The 11,500-nt window shown below is 43.3% G+C and overlaps 1 protein-coding gene across 1 annotated transcript in view; it reads left to right on the top strand.

The window, feature by feature from the left end:
- Positions 1-1,392: 1,392 nt before the first annotated feature.
- Positions 1,393-11,500, top strand: part of LOC127064708 (uncharacterized) — a 28,134-nt gene continuing 18,026 nt past the window's right edge. The window contains exons 1-2 of the mRNA XM_050996165.1: positions 1,393-5,157; positions 8,065-8,199. Of these exons, the coding sequence (XP_050852122.1) occupies positions 3,973-5,157; positions 8,065-8,199 (1,320 nt within the window). The 5' untranslated portion in view covers positions 1,393-3,972. The remainder of the gene's footprint in view (positions 5,158-8,064; positions 8,200-11,500) is intronic.

Here is an 11,500-nt window from a genome sequence, read left to right as displayed (position 1 = left end):
TTTCTAGAAACCTTTTGAATTTCCCGCGGCGAGCGAATCGCCGTTGATATATCGATGGATCTCGATCTGTGGACCTTTGACACGAACGAAATCTTTTCGAGGATTGAACAAACTCACAAAGATTACATTTATCAGTTTAATTCAAGAACTACGGCAGACGCTACCGTGTAAAAAACTTGTTTCTCTTTTTTTCTTCCAAGTTTCCTGCGTGTTCTTGGACAAAGATCTCCCACGACTATTCGTAAAAAACTTTAGTGAACAGCGTTGATCTCGTGAAACGTTTTATAAAAAATCAGTTTAAAAGAATCGTAAATTGGAGATTATCATGGAATCGCCGATACTGGAGGATATAACTCTTATCCGTGTCTCTTTCTCCGGCTCTTTTTACTGGGAGTTTCGATCGTTCGCCGTTGGAGAGACATGCCGGTAGAGTTATATACGAAGGGAAAGAACGAATAGGGTGAGGAAGGGTAGGAAGAGAAAGGCGGGGCACCGAGTCGAGCCGACACGGCCCTGGTACGTAGCGTTAAAGGCCACGAAAAGGGCCGAGCGTAAGCGGAAAGGGCCGAAGCCGTGCGCCGACGATCGAGCAGGAGGTTCGGCTCGTCGGCGAGAGAGCCGCCGTGACTGCCGCTGGCTCCGGCAATGGCTATTGACCGAACTTGGCAGACCGGCCGGTCAGCTGTGCACCGTGCCACTGTCGTCGTCGTTATTAGAACCGAAGTGGAGATATTCCATTAGAGAAATCCACGTCCTCTTAAGAGGTATACCACCTCGTTATCTTTCTACGAAAAAAATCGACCAGAAGTCGTTCAAGAGGAGGAGGAACCATCGAGGAAGACGTTGAATGTGATCTTCCTTAAAACGAGAAGATTATCGTCCTCGGATATAGCTCGTACGACCGAACGAAAATTTTACGAGGAAGTAAAAAGACTCCAGTGCGAGACTTTTATTCTTTTCCTTCTTTTTTTTTTCTTATTCTTTTCTTTCTTCTTCAAAAAATACAAAATAATAGAAATAAAAAAAGGAAGACACTGTGCGTGATCGTGACTACCAGAATAGCCGAAGCTTCATCGAAAGAGTTTGAAGACGGCGAGAACGACGACTTCGAAGCGGCTGAGGAAAAGAGATCGAGCGCAAGTACAGTAGAAAAAGAGAGATAGATAGATAGAGAGAGAGAGAGAGAGAGAGAGAGAGAGAGAGAGAGAGAGAGAGAGAGAGAGAGAGAGAGAGAGAGAGAGAGAGAGAGAGAGAGAGAGAGAGAGGAGGGGGAGATAGAGATAGATAGATAGATAGAGAGGGAGAGAGAGAGAGACGGAGAGAGATAGAGAGGCGATCGTCGTTGCACATACGAGCGAGTAAAGTCGTGTGTGCACAGCTCGCGCGTGCAGGTGTGCGGGACAAAAAGTGCATTGCCCAGTGGACTTTTCCATCCGGTGGCTCACGAACTGTATGTAGTCTTCGCGCCGGCGTTTTCGTCCACGAGACGAGAGAGCACGCGAGCGACGAGAGGACGGTGACGAGAAGCGTTCGAGGGAGGAGGAAGGTGAAAAGTAGGGAGACACTCGTTCGGTAACCGCGCTCCTCTCGCGCCGGAAGGAGAGTCGAGGAGGTTCTGTTGGAGGAGGAAGAGGAGAGGAAGGGAAAGAGGAGAACGAAGAGTAGTAGGGATATATCGTATTCCTCGTGTGGCCTCGTCGAAAATCGAAGAACGACGACGGTGTGGAATCGATGTGGATAGTCTCGATTTCGGCGAACGTTTTAAGGAAGAACATTGAAAGAAAAAAGTGAGAAAAGAGACGGCAAAAATCATCTATTTCCTTTTCTCTTTTTTTACAGTAATACTGTATTGCTACGTGAATTTAGACGTACGGAAAGAGCAAGGAAAGAAGTGAAAGAGGGAGATATAAAATCGTCCGATGGTGTGAGTTCTACATTATCGACGAAGCGTGGGAGGGTGAAGAAGGAAACGGATTCGTCGGTAAAACAGTGTCACGCGCGCTGCCACGGAGGAAGGACGGAAGACGGACGAAGGCTTTTGAGGGAGCCGGTCGCAACCGAGACCAGTCGCGAATACGCGCTTAACGTGATAACGACTAGATCGTCTTTGCGCGTGACTTTACTTTTCTCGAGATCTTAGTTCGATGGAATACAAGTAAGAAGATCGTTGATCGTTTCTTGTTTTACACGTGAAGAAGAAAAGTGAAGAAAGAAGATAATAAGAGAAAAGAAGAAGCTAAAAGAAGAGTGGATCGAAGGTCTTGCTGCGAGCACTCGAGTCGACGGAAACGATATATTCTCTCGCCGGCAACACGGAAGCACGTTTCGTTTGAGGAATTCGTCCGCTAGTCCAACGTGACTATGAGAATTTTATATACGTCGTCCGGAGTATAAGAATAGTTAAGGAAAGGCAGGAAGAAAGGAAGGAAGGAAGGAAGGAAGGAAGGAAGGAAGGAAGGAAGGGAGGAAAGAAGGAAGGAAGAAAGAAGGAAGGAAGGAAGGAAAGAAGGAAAGAACGAAAGAAATAAAGAAAGAAAGAAACTAGAAGAGAAAAGAAAAACGGGATCTTCCAAACTCGTCCGCTCTTGGAGGAGACTACTGGCGATAGATCGATCTAGTGGCAAAGCGATCGTTCGCGTGGAGCAGCGTATGAGATCGAGAGGAACACGAGAAGAAGCGCCCTCGTCTCGTGGAGATTCGTGCCGATCGAAGAAGAAGAGAGAGCGGGTACAGAGAGAGAGAGAGAGGCAGAGAGAGAAAGAGAAAGAGAAAAGACGATAAGAGAAGGAGAGGGTCCTTCGACGATTTTGAATCGCGTTCGATAAGCCACGAGGATCACTCTTTCTCTCTCTTTCTCTCTCTCTCTCTCTCTCTCTCTCTCTCTTTCTCTCTCTCTCTCTCTCCCTGGGTTTCTTGGCGCTACGTGTGTGCTCGTGGGACTACGTTGAAAATCGCTCGGTGTCGTTGCTTGACGGAACCGGTTTCGTTCGGCTCGGCGAATCTCGGCGTTTATACAAAGGTCGTGTATGCTCGCTCGTGAGAGAGCGGTAGGAGTGAGATTTATGGAAAACGAATTTACACGAGGTCACACCCACGGGAGCGGCTCTCTTTCGCTCGCTCTCTCTCTCTCTCCCTCTCTATTTCTCTCTTCTCTTCTGTTCTCTTCTCTCTCCTCTTTCTACGTTGGTACGTCTATTTCCACTTCTCTTTATTAATAATAACGACGGCGCTAACGCAACGCCGACGGTAAAACGGCGTCGCGCGGCCGTGTGCGTGCCTTGAGAGGTAGAATCGGCTGAGGTTGAAGGAACCGAAGGAAAAAGAAGACGGAAGGATAACGAGGACGGAGGTGTCCTTCGGAGCACGAAAAAGAACGAGATAGAAAAGAGAGGAGAGAGAGAGAGAGAGAGAGAGAGAGAGAGAGTGAGATAGTGAGAGAGAAAAAGAAAGGAAGGGGAGAGAGAGAGAGAGAGAGAGAGAGAGAGAGAGAGAGAGAAAGAGAGAGAAAGAGAGAAACAGTAAACTTCGAGAAAGGATCGTCGAACTCTCTTGGTACAGCAGTGATATCCGTCGGAAAGCCCAAAGATTTGTCTTGAATCGTTATGAGGCTGATGCGTCCCTCGTTGGAATCGAAAAAGATACGATCTCGCAAAGCAAGAATCTTCAAAAGGAGATGGACGTAGCACCGATGGAAACGTCGTAGTCTCGAACGGACTCGCCGCTTACACTCTTTTCAGAGAGGAAAGAAAACGATAGGAGTGAGAGCGAGATGGCCGAATTCGAAGAAAGCAAAACTTTCCTGTTCGAGTGGAAAGAGCGGAGAGATTGCTTGCTTGGGGTAAAGCTTTACGAGACCTAGTCCCTGCTGCCACACTCTCCTAGTAGTTGCGAGGTGTTAACAAAAATTTGAGGAACAAGAAGTGAAAGAGGATAAAGATAGGAGAGTTTTGATGATCTCGAGTGACTTTGGCGATGAAGCGAGCGACGAGCGCAACCGCGGCCTGCGCGTCGCAGGTACAACAACCGGTGGCCACTCTTCAGGGGAAGATACACGATCTTCTCCTTAATCCATTGAATGCTCGTACGGAGGAAGAAGCGACGTTATTCAAGAGTATTGGCGGTGTGAAATCGTCAATTTCAGCGTCATCGTCATCTACGACGGTGACGTCGAAGGATGAAGCGAAAGCAAAGTCCTCGGCCATGCCCCGGCTGTTGGCCGTTGATTCGGACAATTATATGCTTAGGAAAGGTGCGGGGACTACTAACGGAGTCTCCTCGTCTAACGCAACGACGATGACAGCCCCCACGACGACGACGTTGACAACGTCATCGTCCATCGAAGCCGTCGGCTGTTCTCGAGTAGCGCGAGCTTTTTTAGTAAACGCACCTACGAATGGCACTTATACCGATCTGCAGATGCACTCGATTCTTGGTTATAATAACAACGAGACGAGACAACAGCAGCAACAGCAACAACAACAACAACAACAGCAGCAGCAACAGCAGCAGCAATCGTACGAGCCGAGAATCAAACCAACGGTGGTGACTTCTGCTAGCACGAATCAATTTACTGCACAGAGGTGGTTAGCGAGTCATTTACAGGCTCAACCGCGTTGCCTGTTGAACAATTCCAATAATGGTAACAACAAATCGGATTCTCCACAGCAGCAACAGTTTTTGCGTGCATCTAATGACGAGAAACGCGAGAACGAGACCGAGATCGATAACAGGTCGCGTTTACCCTGTTGTGCCCGAGTGTTTTCCTTTCATCGATATGTCTGTAGGTGTAACGATGCTGCTGTTAGCTCGCAGCAACAATATCAATTGAGTAAAGAGTCGTGGGAGATCGAGAGCGCTGTCGTAGATTCGAATTGGATTGAGAACGATGCGATTGTTGGATCTAATTCATCCGTCGATAAAGCTACCCGCTCAAAGGGCAAAAGCGCGTGTAGTACCCTCGAGGCGCGGACGTTCGCTGCCTCGAGGGTGCCTGCTGGTGGAAGATTGTCCGCGTGTTGCTGCATGTGTGCTTCGCTCTGTCCCGCAGACTGCCGCGCGTGCTTCCACATCGTCTGCTCGGTCTACAGCGGACAGCACCTGTGCCAATGGAGTAACAAGGGTCACGCGCTACCCGGCCAGATTTTTTATGAGGACAAGGTCAGTATATCGTATTTTACCTAACGTACTGTTGCCCTTCTTAACCCTTTCAGTGTCAACGAGCAATATATTACTTCTCTTCTTGTGTAAGTTGCTACATTAAAATGCTGTCATTTAAATCTTCTATTATTTTTGTCTTTTGTTTCTTCTTTCTTTCTTTTATGGATGTCTCATAAAAAATCGTAGTTTCTCCGAAGAGTAATTTTAATGTCAGAGAACAATTTTTTATTCTCTTCGTTCTTTGATATTATCTTTGATATTCAAGAAATAATGTTTCTTATTTGAATTATTTTATTTTATAAATGATCGTATTGTTTGCTCTGTCAAAATTGTTACTTAAAGGGTTAAAAATCCTATCGACCAAAGCCTCTCAAACTCAATGCTCAAGAAAGCGTAATAATTCGAACGCCTTACTGTTTTCGTAACAATTTGATTCGCACAGTGGATAAAAAAAGAACTTCAAATTCATCTCCTCGCTATATCTTTTTTCCTTCTCTCTCTCTCTCTCTCTCTCTCTCTCTCTCTCTCTCTCTCTCTCTCTCTCTCTCTCTCGCATTGCTATCAACTGCCCATTGTTCGTCTATCTTATCAGGGATAAGTACGGATCGAAGGAAACGCTAATGTCTTAATTAAATCGCTCAGAGTCGAACGACTCTTTCGAGCGACCATTCTCGCAAATATTAACCAGTTCTTAAACTTTTTGAAATCATTAGTTTTTCGATAGCTTGCACCCTTATACTAGAAGATACATAGATTAGTAGATAGATTCATTGAATTTTGAGCAGAAATGTCACACGATAGAAAATATAAATGTTACAAATAAAGAAATTGTTAACAATTACAATGAGTATGAGTTGGACATTTTTGAAGCGAAGAAATTCTTTCGTCATAATAATAATTATATAAAGTAATGAGATGAGTAGGTAGCATATATGCAGACATTACATGAATCCTAATAGATATAATAGTGGATGGTTCAAGTTGAACCTTTAGAAAAAGAGAGGAAGAGAGAGAGAGAGAGAGAGAGAGAGAGAGAGAGAGAGAGAGAGAGAGGAAGAGAAAGAAGAGAGAGAAATTATCAGTGGCAAGTGAATCGAACGATTTGCATGATTATGGGTCTATTTTAGTTAGTGACGAAAACCCACCTCAACATTAGGCCCCCCTCGATTCCTAAGCCGGCTTTAATACGCTCTCAGACACACAAGCGACATTTTGTTATTAGAGCGAAACCTGCTTGAGCCCGATGGCGTAACGACCTAAATCTATCTGGGTAAAAGCGAAGTGCCGAGGAAATAACGCCGACGCCTTTTTAATCGGCTGTGATCACGAGTTTGCGATATACCGGGTATATGTATCATATAGGATCGACTTCAAAGGATGAATAAGTATTACAAATACAAAGAAAATTCTCATTACAAATTAAGGCTAATATCACTAATATCGCTGATTGATGTGTTAAACTATAATACGAAACTCATTTATAAAATGTCTAGAATTTTTTAAAGGAGATGCAATTTTGTAAAATAAGAGGAAGAAGATATGAGCATAATTCGCAAATAAAGTTAAATGACATATACGTTTTTTTATGAATATTTATTGTTTTCAGTTAAATCCTGAAGTTGAATCTGTATGTTAAATTATACTCTGTTTAAACTATAATAAAATATCTATATAAATGCGGAGTCGCGATCGATGCGTTGGAAACGCGTTAATAGCCGTAGTAGTAGAAGGTAAAAGACTCTTTCGGTGGAATGGATCGTTAAAATTTTATTGTGAAACATTCGTTTCGTTTATGTTGAAAAACGCGTCGAATGCAAAGAAACTTATGAAACGTTTCGATAAGAACCGCGATCATAGTTACGAGAAAAAGAAGACAAAAATGGACGATAGATTTTGATGTTTTTCGGAATGTAGTCATATCCAGAAATTCATTTTCTTTTTTCTTTTTTTTATGGATCTCAGATACGCGTAGAAATTTTTGTGCGAATTTATGTAGAAAATTTCAAGAAAATTGTCGCAAGTTTTTTATCCGTTGCCGAGATACAAAGATATGTAAGAATAAGAAAGAGAAGTAGAAGTAGTAGAAGAAGGAGAAGAAAAAGAAGAAGAAGAAGAAGAAGACATCGAGCGTGTTATCTCGTTGGTGTCGTCACGATCATAGACTTAAGGTTATAAGAGAAGGTTACGTTTTCTTATTCTCTCTCTCTTTCTCTTTCTCTTTCTCTCTCTCTCTCTCTTTTTCTCTCTCCGTTCCGCGCGCGCGCGCGCAATCGCGTATTTTTTTACGCATTCGATTAATCGAGTTTTCTCAATACTGTGCTCGCGCAATCGTGCACATACACATGTACGAGCATGTATCCAGGTACGCGCATATGCATGTCTACGTACTCGATGTCTTTCAAGCCGATGCTGCCACGGCAGCCTATACTTATCTAATCTGTCTTTGGTCGCACGGTGAACGTTACGAGCACGGTCTTCGTTTCGGCACGGATATACTTGCCACATTATCTTTGGAATCGCGGAATAAGTTCAGGAGGTTAAAGGTGTATCTTCAAAGTAATACGTAATTATGAATATGTACGAGCTATTGAATAAAGCGATGCATCGACTTCATTTACTTGCTTTTGTATTCAGTCGATTTCGAGACAGTTCGTGTGTTTCGTCTTCGAGTTTTCATTTTCGATTTTAAAGCGTCTCTACGAATGGTGCTCTACTTTGATATAATTTTTTTTCTTGGTCCCTTTTTCTCTCTCTCCCCTCCCCCCTCTCTCTCTCTCTCTCTGCTATTCACTGGAGCGAGACAACGAATCGGTTGTCCCTTTACGAACGATCGGATTTGGGTCGATCGCCATTGCAATTTAGTAGCTACTATATCGTTCAAGCCGAGCTCTCTCATCTTTTTTATAGCCCGTCAGTGAATGGACATCGTTAGACGTACTCGAGTGGATGTCAGCGTTAAATCTCTACAGCTATGCGGACATTTTCAAATCGAAGGATATCAAAGGCAGCGATCTTCGTCATCTGGATCGAGACAAACTCATGGTAAGTCATATATTCGGATCCTACGATAATCGACTATATATATCTATCGATATAACCATTTTAATCCGCGTGGGGCACTAGCAACGTTTAACAGTTTATTCGTGGTTTACACTGGTCGCGTATTTAACGACGCGAGAATATAGAAGTACGCTAATGGAAGTTAAACGAGCGACCTAGAAAAATCAAGAGTGTGATGGGTGGCGAAGGGTAAGGAAAGAGGGGTCGATCAACGGATTCGCGCAAAAATCGAAAATTCTTTGGTTGGTATGGCAAAGGCGATGACCTCGAAGTGAAGAATATCTGGACGACGTTTTCCTTGGCCCGTTGGCCTTGTAATTGCCATGGAGCGTCTGCCTCGGACCATACGGAGGAGTCTTTATCGATTCTTCCTTTTCTCCATTTGCTTTTATTGCCTATCGCGCGTGCCTTATCTCTCTGTCTCTCTTTTCTCTTCTTTAATATTTACGTTACTCGATGGAATTCGTCCAACGGCCATTTTATTTTACTAAGGAACGAAAAGGAAAGAAAGGAAAGGAGAAGAAAATTAATTAAAAAAGAGAAAAAGAAGAAGGAAGAAAAAGAAGGGAAAAAAAGAAAAGAGAAAAAAAAAGTTGCGAGTCGGCATCCACGTGACGTGGACGTAAATTAAAATCGAATGAATATTCCTAGATCGAGCTAGACGCTAGACGAGTTAGACACGCTTTACATAGAAAGCATATACATACGTATTCATCACATCGGACCTTCTTCGACGTTCGTGCCACGATTCAGCTATAGATCGTACGTATATACATTGCGTACATACATACATACATACATACATACATACATACATATATACATACGTTCGTTCCTATCGTCGTCGACATTATCATAATCATAATGAGTCTCTCGCTTAGGTGGCTTCGAGGCTCACGCGGCCTTTCAGACTCCTCCGTATTGTGCGTGAAAAAAGGTTTACTCTCGGCGGTCCTGCTTCTACTTGGCCTATCGTCTCTCGTCTAATTAAGAGGAGGCAACTACTTACGGCAATTAAAGAAAGAAAGAATAGGAATTGAGTTGAAAATGAGAAGGGGGATTGAATTGGCGAATAGCGGAAAACCGAGCTAAGTGGAGGAGACCGAGCTTAGGAGGGACTAAAGAAGGAAAGCTAGGAACATTAATTAGAATGGCAAAAGTAGACAGGATAATTGCTATACTAATTAGCGCTGTATTAGAAATTTCATTCGAAACGTAAATTAGTGATAGAACGGCGATACCACCTATCGCGTTCGTCGTGCGATCGAGCGTCTTATTGTGTATAACACGCATGCGCTTTCTACTACGCGCACTGTTGTCTCTTGTTCGTAGAGCTGCCAACAGGAATCGTTACTTCGTCCAGGTAGATTAAAAGTGCGCTACGCGATCTTCATACCCGATTCGAGTCGCGATTCATCTGTCTCTCTTTTTTTCTCTTCGATAGTTCACCGTCGATTTTGCAAGGTGGAATTTCTTTTTCTTTTCCTCCTCTTCATTCTTTTCTTTTCTTTTCTTTTCTTTTCTTTTCTTTTTTTTTTTTTAGGGAAGATCGCCGGAGACGAGAAATTTTGCGAACGATCAGGATTTCTTTTTTTTTCTTTTCTTTCTCTCGTTTTTTTTTTCATCTTTTTCATTGACTTTTTCGTATTCTCGCATTGCAAGCAACGAAAGGATTTTGTAGGAACATGGAGAACAAGGACGAAATCGCCGGAACTTCTTTAGCAAGGCTCCGTCGCGCATAATACGTATATTACGATGCTAATCGACTCGTAAAACTCGACGCGTGAGAGTTTTTCCTTCTGTCTATGCGAGAAGTCGCGCTAGTTCTTTGTGATTTTAAAGGAATTCTAAAATCGATCTACTCACTGTCGTAAAGAGTTATCGGTCGAAGATACGAGACCCTAAATCATCCGAGTGGTGTTATGTTTTTTAATACAACACTTGAAAAAACCCACCATGCGTCGTCTCAAACGAATATAAAACATTCTCGACTTTGCGTTCTCTTCTTTATTCCTGACTCTTTCTTTTGAGTCGAACTTTGTACGTAGACGTGCATACATAGTGACTCTACTCTTTTTTCTCTCTTTCTTGCTATACGTCGAGCGTAAAATAAAATAACGCCGGCGTTAAATTTTATTGTTGTGCTCGCGCGCGAACGAATATGCGTAATATATCGATCCTTACTTTAGCTACGTCCAACTAATAATAGCGTTTGGCCCAGTGTTCGTCGTAACGTCGAGAGAGAAAAAGAGAGAAACAGAGAGGGAATCGCGCGCGGTAGCCGATTTATTTTAAAATAGCGCACGCGTGCATCACGATTCATGTCGAAAAATTCATAGCCATATCTCGGAAAAAAAAATCCAAACGCAGCTATTTTGAGATTTTGTAATTGAAATAGATCCGTAATTGAAAGAAATTCGAGAAACACGAAAAACTAAGAAAATCTTTGTTTCGTATTAGCGCTTAATCGTTAAGGCCATTTCAAATCTAATTAAAACTAATCGTATATCGTATAGAAGAAAACTATTTATGACATTAAAAGGGACTAAATATTCATGAAAAAAATGTGTAGATCTTTATGAGAGATAATCTTCATTTTCGTAAAACAAGAATTTTTAAAAAGGTTTTGAAATAAGTTCCTCAATGCTTCGCGTTTCTTCTGATTACTCTGAAAAAAATAGGGCGGGGGTAGACGGGCGGAGGGGGGTAAGAGAAGGAAGAGGAGGAGCAGTTTGCAACGAGGGATTTCTCGGTCGTTCACGTTAATTTCGCACTGTGACTCGCTCAAAAGAATATTTTTAATTCCATTTTGAGTACTCTCGGGATGGGCGTGAGCAGTTCAAAGCCGTTGATTTAATCGGACGAGTGAGCGAGCGCTCTCGAGTCTCTGCGAAATGCAGTAGGTATTATGCTGCATCTCTCGTATACGTAGTAACTGACACCTGTTGACTTGCCGTCGTAGAAGCAACTGCGTTAATCGTTCGGGGAAGGAGATGTCAGTCGGGAGTTAGCGCAGCGTAGCACATAAATTACGCTTTTCCATTCGGCTTTTTACGAGCGCATCGCCCGCACCCGACGCTCTCAGCTCGAAAACTTTGTCGCTTTAATGTCTCTCTCGCGTTCAATTCATCCTCCTCCACCTCCACCTCTTGCCCCATCTCCGCCTCCAACCTCCTTCTCTTCCTCCTACTTCTCTTTTACGAGACAGACGCGCGTCCTTCCAACGTGGCTTCGGCTTTCAATGAATATTCGAGTAATACGTCAAAGCGTGAAAGATTCTGTT

This window comes from Vespula vulgaris, chromosome 6 (assembly GCF_905475345.1).
Source record: "Vespula vulgaris chromosome 6, iyVesVulg1.1, whole genome shotgun sequence".
In the NCBI taxonomy this organism is placed as follows: Eukaryota; Metazoa; Arthropoda; class Insecta; order Hymenoptera; family Vespidae; genus Vespula; species Vespula vulgaris.
The sequence above is the reverse complement of the archived record's forward strand: the minus strand, read 5'-3'. Positions and strand labels throughout refer to the sequence as shown.